Here is a 13,008-nt window from a genome sequence, read left to right as displayed (position 1 = left end):
GCTCTGTCTGCTGGTTTTGCAGCTTCTGTGTTGACCTCTGATCAAACCAGGAAACGGCTCAGCCAATCATGATACTCTCATAACTTTCTATGGCAGAGCTTAACTGAGCCCGTACATTGCTGCACATAAGTGCTTCGGGGCACAGCCGTTAGTGCTGTGAGTTGTAGTTTAGTTGTCGACTGTGCAGTCCTTCAATACAAGTTCACATTACAAGCACATGTCTAGGCACAAGGTAAAACACAGCCTCCCCTTGCGGCATATTTGAGTGCGGGGTGTGTTGCTAGCTGCAGTGATTTTTGCTAATTGTGTGTTAACAGAGAGGCAGGGAAAATCAAGTCCTTGCCCTGTAATTTATTGAAAGAACATAAGTTATATGGTGTTTTGAGTGTCCATTTAACCCCTTATGTTCCCTTTTTTTTAAAACACCGTGTGCTGTTCCAGTTGGATCAAGGCTGTCATTAAGCTGTGCTTGGAAAGGGATATATAAGCCTGGTGAACTGTCACTAACAAGGATAAGAGCTTCTGGGAGATTAGATAAGAGACCAATTAGTTTATGAGCCCTTAGCTACTTACCTTAAACACCTTTTAGAATCTTTCCAACTGGATGCTATCAGGAACCAGACATTTCCACATGTAAATAGCACCTTTCACTTCCTTCTAATACCTGCACATGCAAAATATACTTGGAAACGTGATGACCTTTATAACAAATAACCAGGATCAGATGCTTGGGAGGAGAAACTGACATAATTTAGATAAGAATGTTCAATAAGAATGTATACACACGTTCTACTCGGTGGAATAAACCATTGCTAGGGGGGGGGGAGGCTTCTCATTAAATCTAAATTTGCTGTTAATTAACAGCTTATTAACATTCCTCTTGGTTAATTAGCAGCAGTTATTTTTTATTGATTCAATCACAAAGCATCCCCTTATACAACCGGCATTGTGCAGATCCTCAATGGCAAATCTTCCTTAGTCACACCCACAATTAGCAGACTGACCTGTTTACTGTCTGAGCGTAATGAACTGAGACGCTTCTCTGTCAGCAAGCAAACAGTTCTATTATTCCACTGGGGAATTCTCCAGAATAACCATAAACCTTATTGTAATTCATTCAATAAGCAGCAATTATAGCACGTTCCCTTCCCATTGTGACCTATAACTCCTCCAATTACCCCATATAAATGCTCATTATAATTCCTCATTAGAACTCCACTGGTATATAAGATATTTATATTGCAGTCAAAAAATAAAGATTGGGGGGGTGCCGGAGATGGAGAGTTTTGTTTTAGTTTAGGAAGAGGAAATCGAGACAGCTCTGCTGTAAAGAAAGGGATGGGTGACGGAAGCAATAAAATGTAGGAAGATAATAATACGAAATTATAGAGGAAGGAAGCAGAATATATAGAAGGAATGGGTTAATTTGAAAAATAAATTAGAGTACAGGAAATTGTATGTAAAACGGCAGCATACAGGAAGAGAAGGACATTTGAAAAGGAAAGTAGATTAACTAAGGGAAGGATCCTATTAATCCTTATAGAACTTCCTATAGCTAACCTCTCCCTATAACTCCTCCTATTACTCCATATAACCTCTCCCTATAACTCCTCCTATTACTCCATATAACCTCTCCCTATAACTCCTCCTATTACTCCATATAACCTCTCCCTATAACTCCTCCTATTACTCCATATAACCTCTCCCTATAACTCCTCCTATTACTCCATATAACCTCTCCCTATAACTCCTCCTATTACTCCATATAACCTCTCCCTATAACTCCTCCTATTACTCCATATAACCTCTCCCTATAACTCCTCCTATTACTCCATATAACCTCTCCCTATAACTCCTCCTATTACTCCATATAACCTCTCCATATAACTCCTCCTATTACTCCATATAACCTCTCCCTATAACTCCTCCTATTACTCCATATAACCTCTCTCTATAACTCCTCCTATTACTCCATATAACCTCTCCCTATAACTCCTCCTATTACTCCATATAACCTCTCCCTATAACTCCTCCTATTACTCTATATAACCTCTCTCTATAACTCCTCCTATTACTCTATATAACCTCTCCCTATAACTCCTCCTATTATTCCATATAACCTCTCCCTATAACTCCTCCCATTACTCCATATAACATCTCCCTATAACTCCTCCTATTACTCCATATAACCTCTCCCTATAACTCCTCCCATTACTCCATATAACCTCTCCCTATAACTCCTCCTATTACTCCATATAACCTCTCTCTATAACTCCTCCGATTACTCCATATAACCTCTCCCTATAACTCCTCCTATTGCTCTATATAACCTCTCTCTATAACTCCTCCTATTACTCCATATAACCTCTCCCTATAACTCCTCCTATTACTCCATATAACCTCTCCCTATAACTCCTCCTATTACTCCATATAACCTCTCCCTATAACTCCTCCTATTACTCCATATAACCTCTCCCTATAACTCCTCCTATTACTCCATATAACCTCTCCCTATAACTCCTCCTATTGCTCTATATAACCTCTCTCTATAACTCCTCCTATTACTCTATATAACCTCTCCCTATAACTCCTCCTATTACTCCATATAACCTCTCCCCATAACTCCTCCTATTATTCCATATAACCTCTCCCTATAACTCCTCCTATTACTCCATATAACCTCTCTCTATAACTCCTCCTATTACTCCATATAACCTCTCCCTATAACTCCTCCCATTACTCCATATAACCTCTCTCTATAACTCCTCCTATTACTCCATATAACCTCTCCCTATAACTCCTCCTATTACTCCATATAACCTCTCTCTATAACTCCTCCTATTACTCCATATATCCTCTCTCTATAACTCCTCCTATTACTCCATATAACCTCTCTCTATAACTCCTCCTATTACTCCATAAAATCTCTCTCTATAACTCCTCCTATTACTCCATATAACCTCTCCCTATAACTCCTCCTATTACTCCATATATCCTCTCTCTATAACGCCTCCTATTACTCCATATAACCTCTCTCTATAACTCCTCCTATTACTCCATATAACCTCTTTCTATAACTCCTCCTATTACTCCATATAACCTCTCCCTATAACTCCTCCTATTACTCCATATAACCTCTCCCTATAACTCCTCCTATTACTCCATATAACCTCTCCCTATAACTCCTCCTATTGCTCTATATAGCCTCTCTCTATAACTCCTCCTATTACTCCATATATCCTCTCTCTATAACTCCTCCTATTACTCCATATAACCTCTCTCTATAACTCCTCCTATTACTCCATATAACCTCTCTCTATAACTCCTCCTATTACTCCATATATCCTCTCTCTATAACTCCTCCTATTACTCCATATAACCTCTCTCTATAACTCCTCCTATTACTCCATATAAACTCTCTCTATAACTCCTCCTATTACTCCCTATATCCTCTCTCTATAACTCCTCCTATTACTCCATATAACCTCTCCCTATAACTCCTCCCATTACTCCATATATCCTCTCTCTATAACTCCTCCTATTATTCCATATAACCTCTCCCTATAACTCCTCCCATTACTCCATATAACCTCTCTCTATAACTCCTCCTATTACTCCATATAACCTCTTTCTATAACTCCTCCTATTACTCTATATAACCTCTCCCTATAACTCCTCCATATAACCTCTCTCTATAACTTCTCCTATTACTCCATATAACCTCTCCCTATAACTCCTCCTATTGCTCTATATAACCTCTCCCTATAACTCCTCCTATTACTCCATATAACCTCTCCCTATAACTCCTCCTATTACTCCATATACCCTCTCCCTATAACTCCTCCTATTGCTCTATATAACCTCTCTCTATAACTCCTCCTATTACTCCATATAACCTCTCCCTATAACTCCTCCTATTGCTCTACATAACCTCTCCCTATAACTCCTCCTATTACTCTATATAACCTCTCCCTATAACTCCTCCTATTACTCCATATAACCTCTCCCTATAACTCCTCCTATTACTCTATATAACCTATCTCTATAACTCCTCATATTACTCCATATAACTTCTCCATATAACTCCTCCTATTACTCTATATAACCTTTCCCTATAACTCCTCCTATTACTCCGTATAACCTCTCTCTATAACTCCTCCTATTACTCTATATAACCTCTCCCTATAACTCATCCTATTACTCCATATATCCTCTCCCTATAACTCCTCCTATTATTCCATATAACCTCTCCCTATAACTCCTCCTATTATTCCATATATCCTCTCCCTATAACTCCTCCTATTACTCTATATAATCTCTCCCTATAATTCCTTTTTATAACCTCTCAATCGTTCCTTTCAACTTCTGTTAAAACTGTCAATGTATAACCTCTACCTAATAATCATTGCTGTTTATTATAAATTATGATGGTTACCGTATGCGTCTATCTATAAATAATACTGTTGTATCAATGTCACTTCTTTGGAATTTTCCAATTTTTTCTTTATTTTATTTTTTTCAATAATATTCTCATTTATTTTTTTCATAAAAATCACAGGTATTGAAATAAGGAGAAGATAAAGAGGTTAAAGTTCAGCATCAGATTATCTCTGCTTCTCCAGCCCTCTTTAATAATGGAGCTGTTCCAAAGTCCTTGTTTTCACATTGCTTTGTTGCCTCCAGTCATCCCAACCTCAAGTCCTCCATGTCAATCACACAAGATTGTAGAGTAGGAGCCAATATGAGTGAGATCTGAAGAGGCTTTGAGGAGTTAAATTCACAGGGTTAAAAGTGCAGAGGACATGTCCCAAAACTAAGAGTCTGTGGATCAAGAAAATAAGGTCAAAATATCCTTGACACCATCACTCTCCCCCTATCGTTCTCCAGGAAGTCAGATTGCTTAGTGATAAAGGATTGTGCAGGAAATATGGGGTAAAAATGGGCTCCGTGCATTCCACTATCTGCCCCTATTACCCTCTCTCCTGCTTTTCCCTGTACTTCTCTATCATATCATCTTCATGTTAAATTTACGAGGAGCATCTGCTGAGGAAAGTCCCGCATCAGACTTTCGCGGTACATATTCTATCTCAATATTGTGTTTGGTGTTACCTTTGCCCCTGCTCCAAAGGAATAGTAGGACTAAACAGAAAAGGACAACCCCAAGGAAGGAAATGAAGCCCATGGTTGTGGCAATGATTAAAGTCTTGATATCAAATGGAAAGGGAGCACTGGCACGCGTACTGTTGACATCACTTTCATTTGGCTGGTTAGAGATGAAAGCAAAGGTCTTGTTGGGTTGATGAGGCCAGTCTGGCGAGTAACTGCGCACATGGAGATGTGCCAAGGATGTGTCATTTCCACCTGCGTTGCTTGCAATGCAATGGTAAGTACCATTATCTTGTATTTGTGCATAACGTACTTCAAGAGTCCCATCAGAGGATACAGTAAGCCGTCCATTGCTTTTGCTGGTGATGAAAAACTTGCGAGGAGACTGCCAAAGGATAGTGGGAGGTGGGTCTCCATCAGCTTTGCAGTAGAAGTGTACTGTGAGTCCTTCATCTATATGCTGTACCTGGGGTTTGCGATCCTGAATGCGAGCACGCCGGCATGTAAAATAATTGGGCTGCAGTACATCGGGAAAATCCTTGAATTCTTTTCCTTGCACATATTCTGGACTAGAACAAGATGGCTGCTGTTTGTTGAAATTAAGCCTCCAGCGTCTCCGAAAGATCCACAGAAGGCGGCAGTCACAAGCCAATGGATTATGGTCCAATATTAGAGTTTCCAGGTTACCCACAGAGTGGAAAGAGGATTCCTCTAGTGTGCTAAGTAAATTTGAAGAGACATTGAGTACTCTCAAATGGTTGAGACCTCGAAAAGCATAGGGTTCCACCACAGTCAACTGTCCACCGACTAGATGAAACTCCTGAAGTCTGAGTAAATCATGCAACATTGAACCTTCCACAGCAGTGATGGGGTTGTATGAAAGATTAAGGAAACGGAGATAAACAAGATGTCGTATAGCTACATAAGGGATAGTGCTCAGGTTGCAATGTGTAATTGAAAGAGATGTTAAGTTCAATCCATAAAGGCTGTTAGAGGTCATTGTATCTAGATATGGCCAGTGTGCCACCTCCAGAACTTTGAGCCTTGATAGCCTTTTGAAGGAGTAGTCTCGGATAACATTGATGTTGAGGTATCGGAGACGCAGTGATATGAGACCATGGAGATGGGACAGAGCCTCTGTGGGCACTGAAGTAAGATTGCACTTCTCCAGTGCCAGCTCTTCCAGGCTGTTGAGCCCTCGGAAGGCACGATGGGAAATGTACACCAAATCATTATCTCCAACTTCCAGAGACTTAAGGTTGTAAAGGTCCTGGAACATGTCATCTAGAAGGATAACAATTTTGTTCTCACTGATATCCAACCGTGTGAGATTACTGAGCCCTGTAAAAACACCCAGGGGAATGAGCTTGAGCCGGTTACTTCTCAAACCCAAAAAGCGTAGATTGGAGAGTCCACTGAAGGCCCCTGGCTCAATGATACTCACAATATTTTCATTTAGCTCCAGTTCTTCCAGGTATGGGAAAGAAGAAAATTCATCTTGATTAATGGCTTTTATTCGATTCTTACTTAAATCTAAAAGCCTTGTATCTGTAGGAACACCTTCTGGAACATAAAGATGACGTTTACGGTGGCACAAAACAGAACGGTCCTGTGGGGAACATTCACAGCGCTGGGGACAACCTGAGGTCGAGTCAGACAAGATGGAGCCCACTACCAGCAGGAGGATGGGACACAGGCAGGATGGCAGTGGGTAAATCATACTGGAACCTGGACTCACCTAGAAATACAAATAGAAGTGTTAGTATAAATATTACAGAAAAAAACATCAACTGTCAGTTAGTACACACAAAATACTAATCCTCAGAATCAAGAATTAACACTAGGAAAAGAAAAAACTCAAAATACAAATAAGAAACAGTTAATGTCCATAGTACCATGGAAAAGGATGCTAAATGACAAACTTATTAAAGCTCAACACATATTCGAGGACAATAAGCATGTAGTGTGTTTATTATAATATTTAAGATGCACATACCCCCAACATCAGCATCCCTCTTTTTGGAGGTAAAAATGTTAGGGCCAGTGAAGAAAATTGCATCGTTTGCGCGACTAAAAGTGGACATGCCCAAGAAAGGTGGTAAGTCCACCTGAAGAACAGGCATGATTTTAAAGAATGTACTACAAGCGCGTCTAACTATTGGGGACACCAGGGAGCTGTCTTCAAAACACGTAACAAATTTAGGAGGGCAGAAAAGGACCCTAAAACACCATTAATTTGGACAGTTCGGAAGCCTAGATGCATGACAGTTTCATATATAGAGCAGTTTATATATGATTTGGAGTATGCCACAGTATCACAACATTCTCAGGTCCACCAGATGTTGCTGAACTATAACTCCCATAATTATCTGGCCATCTACTGCATTGGAAGATGTTTGGGAGTTGTAGGCCATCAACATTTGAGGGGTAGAGTTTGAAATCCATGTTTTAGAAGCATGCATAATGTTCGACATCCAGCAATGGCTGGTATACTTCAATTTCCATGACCCCCTTGGATGTGTTTTGCTGTTGCAGACAATCATGGCCACAGGCCAGGGATGGGCACTCCAGATGTGCGGACCACATCTCCAATAATGCTCTTACTGTCATAACACTGGCAAAGCATCAGGGCAGATGTAATCCACAGCATACCTTGGCAGCCTACCCCTGCCATGGTCCTTCACTTAGATTTGCACCCAGACAGCCAGCACCCCTCAAAATTGTTCAACAAGTGGAAAGGGTTAATCTATTATTTGCACAATTTCACTAGTGGGACTTATTGTCTGCAAATCAACCTGGAACAATGTCCAAAAAAAATACGACAGATGGTTTATTTGCGCGATTAACAAATGTTTATACTTTATACTTTTATTTTTTATAAAAGCGAAATTGTTTCCGCCAGAAGATGCAAAGGCCACAGCTTATGTGCTATTATTTGTTTAAATTTCTCTGAAAGTGTTTTACTGACATGACAGCCTCTAAACTTGGGTACCAGGAATCAAGTGCCAACTCCACCTTATCTGAGCATTAGAGATGTAAACAAAGACTCAGCCCCCACCTCCTCTGCTATTTCAGCACAGACAGGGCAATTAGACGATTAACAATAATTACAGACAAGGAATCTGAGTCTGGGAAAAAGCAAGAGCAATTAACCCCTACTGAGGCATATAGGAGTGAGAAGCACGGTGTGCCTATTCTGTGGACAAAAGCTGTATTTTACTGATTTTCTTTATAAGGTAGAAAGATTACATGCGCTGCGTCTGTGTACGATACATTCCAGAACTCATGGTTTCTCTCAATAAGATACACCATTTCCCCTCACAGCTTCTCTCCATAAAACAAACCATTTTTTCCTCACAGTTTCTTTCTAGAAGATGCACCATTTCTTCTCACAGCTTCGCTCCATAAAAAACACTTCTTACAACTTACATTTCTTCCCTCATATCGTCTTTTTAAAAGGTACATTCCTACTCTCACAGCTCCTCTATAAATGATACAATCCTACTCTCACAGCTCCTCTATAAATGATGCATTCCTACTCTCACAGCTCCTCTATTTATGATACATTCCTACTCTCACAGCTCCTATATAAATGATGCATTCCTACTCTCACAGCTCCTCTATTTATGATACATTCCTACTCACAGCTCCTCTATTTATGATGCATTCCTACTCTCACAGCTCCTCTATAAATGATGCATTCCTACTCTCACAGCTCCTCTATTTATGATACATTCATACTCTCACAGCTCCTCTATAAATTATACATTCCTACTCTCACAGCTCCTCTATTTATGATACATTCCTACTCTCACAGCTCCTCTATAAATGATGCATTCCTACTCTCACAGCTCCTCTATAAATTATACATTCCTACTCTCACAGCTCCTCTATAAATGATGCATTCCTACTCTCACAGCTCCTCTATTTATGATACATTCCTACTCTCACAGCTCCTCTATAAATGATGCATTCCTACTCTCACAGCTCCTCTATTTATGATACATTCCTACTCTCACAGCTCCTCTATAAATGATGCATTCCTACTCTCACAGCTCCTCTATAAATGATGCATTCCTACTCTCACAGCTCCTCTATAAATGATGCATTCCTACTCTCACAACTCCTCTATTTATGATACATTCCTACTCTCACAGCTCCTCTATTTATGATACATTCCTACTCTCACAGCTCCTCTATAAAGTGCTGGTACTGGATCGGAGGTTATAGGAGGTGGGAACAGCTGGGGAGAGCATTCTGCTCAGGTAGGGTGAGAGCTCCCCATAAAAGCTCTTACACACAAGGCTGGAAAGATGAAGGGTGCGTCTGGATTCCAGCGACAGCCAGAAACACTCATACTCTCACTGCTACTGTATATGAGATACACTCTTCCTCTCAAAACTTCTTAATATAAAACATATCCCTACTCTCATAGCTTCTTCCTGCTCTCAAAGCTTCTCTCTGTAGATAGGACACACTCACTATTAGTTTGCACAGTTTCTCTCTATAAGACACATTCTAGCTCTCACAGCTTGTCCGTGAGACACACTTACTATTAAAGGAACGCACCAAGCACCATAATCACTACAGTGCGCTAAAATTGTTATGGTGTCAGTAATTCCCTGGTGCCTCCCTATTGTAAGTAGTCAAATTGGCTTAGTGCTGAAGTGAAGTCAAACTTTTCTAAAAGAGGTTGACTAGTTACATTGGTAGGGTGTCAGGTCTTGCTGCAGTCAGTTTCTCTACAAGATACACTACTTTCTTCTACATCGTCTAGCTGTTATATACATCACTTACAGCAAGTATGTCAAGCTGCTTTAAGAGCAGGAAAAAGCTATGAAAGTAGGGATGTGTTTTATATTAAGAAGTTTTGAGAGGAAGAGTGTACTCTGCTAAAACTTACCCGGCCAGGGAGGAGGGCCAGCGAGGGAGCTCAGTGTTCCTGCTGCTCGCTGCTTCCTCGCGCACACCGTCTGTAGTGAAGCCGGGCATCACTAAACCGCGTGAGGGAGCAGTGATGAGCAGGAAGGAGATCTCCAGACAGAAGATTCCTACACCAGCTCCCGAAGGTAGGGAACAATAAATGAAATGATGTGAGTGCAAGTGTGTGTGTGTGTGTGTGTCTGTGTCTGTCAGTGTGTGTGTGTGTGTCTGTCAGTGAGTATGTATATGTGTGTCTGTGTGTGTGTGTGTCTGTCAGTGGGTATGTGTGTGTCTGTCAGGGAGTATGTGTGTGTCTGTCAGGGAGTATGTGTGTGTGTGTGTCTGTCAGTGTTTGTCTGTCTGTCAGTGAGTATGTGTGTGTGTCTGTCCACTTGTGTGTGTCTGTCTGTGAGTGTGTGTGTGTGTGTGTGTGAGAGTGTCTGTCAGTGAGTGTGTGTGTTGGTCAGTGTTGCATTGGCTGCGACTGGACAGTGGAGTACCTGGAGGTGCATGGAGGCATGCAACGCCATGTGACATCGGTGTGCTCCACCTTCACAGGGTTTCTAGAAGTAGCGGGAGGATCAGATTTGGCACAGGATGGAAGAGGGGAGTGCTGTGGTTTAGTAGAGGGGGGGACTGGGATTTAGTAGAGGGGGGTGCTGGTTCTTTTTTTATACTGTACTTCTAAAAATAAACCTACGTTTCTATGAAGATTTAAGGTTTGTTTGTTTTTTGCGGCCCACATCTGGCCCGGGCCAGACTTTGAGTTTGACATGCTTGACTTACAGCGTCTCTTTATAAGATACACTACGTTCCCACAGCTGCTCTCATTAAGATACACTCACTATTTACTGTTCTAAATTCTCTCTGCAAAATAATCACCTTTTTTCCCAGAGTCTTTTTTTAAACTACATATTTACTCGTACATTTAAGCTCATAGCTTCTCTCTAAGGCTATACACATACAGGGTTATAATCCATGAGTTTTCAGGAATTAATAGAGGAATTAAAATGTAGGCCACAATAATCAAGTTGGAAACATTCTTAGTATGCCAGTTATGTCTCCAGTTCGTCTACTGTGACCTGACATTTCTTTTTACTATTCTGGTGAATCCCTGACAAATCACGGTTTAGTGAGTACCGGTAATCCTAACAACTTGCTCTCCCAGTTTCCCTCTATGTCTTTTATTCTCTGAGTTTCTCCCTGTAAGATGCACGATTAACTCTCACAGCTTCTCTCTATAAAATATAATGCTGTTTTTCTATAAGATGCACCATTTACTCTCACAGAGATACAGCTATTTTTCCGAGAACCCCTAAAAGATTCAGATTCCTTACAGTAATAATATTTACCATGTACACTCGCTGCTTCTCCTTAAAAAGTACAGATCTATCATACAGTTATAAAATACATCTCTCACAATGTACATCTCATTCTCTCTGTACAATTATAAGGCTAAACGTACATCGCTCATAGCACAGCACCAATTCACAGCTTCTCCCTATACACACCACTTATTCTCACACCTTCTATCTATACATACCACTTACTCTCATAGATTCTCCCTATACACGCCGCTTACTATCACACCTTCTCTCTATACACAGCCCATACTCTCACACCTTCTCTCTATACACACCGCTTACTCTCACACCTCTCTATACACACCGCTTACTCTCACACCTTCTCTCTATACACAGCCCATACTCTCACACCTTCTCTCTATACACACCGCTTACTCTCACACCTTCTCTCTATACACACCGCTTACTCTCACACCTTCTCTCTATACACACCGCTTACTCTCACACCTTCTCCCTATACACACCGCTTACCCGCATAGATTCTCCCTATACACACTGCTTACTCTCACACCTTCTCTCTATACACACCACTTATTCTCACATCTTCTCTCTATACATACCACTTACTCTCATAGATTCTCCCTATACAAACCGCTTACTCTCACACCTTCTCTCTATACACACCGCTTACTCTCACACCTTCTCTCTATACACACCGCTTACTCACACCTTCTCCCTATACACACCGCTTACCCTCATAGATTCTTCCTATACACACTGCTTACTCTCACACCTTCTCTCTATACACACCGCTTACTCTCACACCTTCTCCCTATACACACCGCTTACCCTCATAGATTCTCCCTATACACACCGCTTACTCTCACACCTTCTCTCTATACACACCGCTTACTCGCATAGATTCTCCCTATACACACCGCTTAGCCTCATAGATTCTCCCTATACACACCACTTACTCTCACACCTTCTCTCTATACACACCGCTTACTCTCATAGATTCTCCCTATACACACCGCTTAGCCTCATAGATTCTCCCTATACACACCACTTACTCTCACACCTTCTCTCTATACACACCGCTTACGCTCATAGATTCTCCGTATACACACCACTTACTCTCACACCGTCTCTCTCTACACACCGCTTACTCTCATAGATTCTCCCTATACACACTGCTTACTTTCATAGCTTCTCCCTACACACACCACTTACTCTCATAGGTTCTCATTATACACACCACTTACTCTTACAGCTTCTCTCCATACACACAGCTTACTCTCACAGCTTCTCTCCATACACACCACTTACTCTCATAGGTTCTCACTAAACACACCACCCTACTCTCACAGCTTCTCCCTATACACACCGCTTACTCTTACAGTTTCTCCCTATACACACCACTTACTCTCATAGCTTCTCCCTATACACACCGCTTACTCTCACAGATTCCCCCTATACACACTGCTTACTCTCACAGCTTCCCCCTATACACACTGCTTACTCTAATAGAATCTCCCTATACACACCGCTTACTCTCATAGATTCTCACTAAACACACCACCCTACTCCCACAGCTTCTCCCTATACACACCACTAATACTCATAGGTTCTCATTATGCACACCACTTACTCTCACACCATCTCTCTATACACA

The 13,008-nt window shown here is 41.1% G+C and overlaps 1 protein-coding gene across 7 annotated transcripts in view; it reads right to left on the bottom strand.

Moving 5' to 3' along the window:
• Window positions 1-4,529: 4,529 nt before the first annotated feature.
• The window catches only part of LINGO1 (leucine rich repeat and Ig domain containing 1), a 451,779-nt gene continuing 443,300 nt past the window's right edge, over window positions 4,530-13,008 (bottom strand). For all 7 annotated transcript variants that reach the window (XM_063449330.1, XM_063449331.1, XM_063449333.1 and 4 more), the window contains one exon: window positions 4,530-6,844. In XM_063449330.1, the coding sequence (XP_063305400.1) occupies window positions 5,006-6,826 (1,821 nt within the window). In that variant the 5' untranslated portion in view covers window positions 6,827-6,844 and the 3' untranslated portion in view covers window positions 4,530-5,005. The remainder of the gene's footprint in view (window positions 6,845-13,008) is intronic.

The sequence above is a fragment of the Pelobates fuscus genome, chromosome 3, assembly GCF_036172605.1.
Source record: "Pelobates fuscus isolate aPelFus1 chromosome 3, aPelFus1.pri, whole genome shotgun sequence".
NCBI lineage: Eukaryota > Metazoa > Chordata > Amphibia > Anura > Pelobatidae > Pelobates > Pelobates fuscus.
Note: the sequence above shows the minus strand (reverse complement) of the source record. Positions and strands in the feature narration are given on the sequence as shown.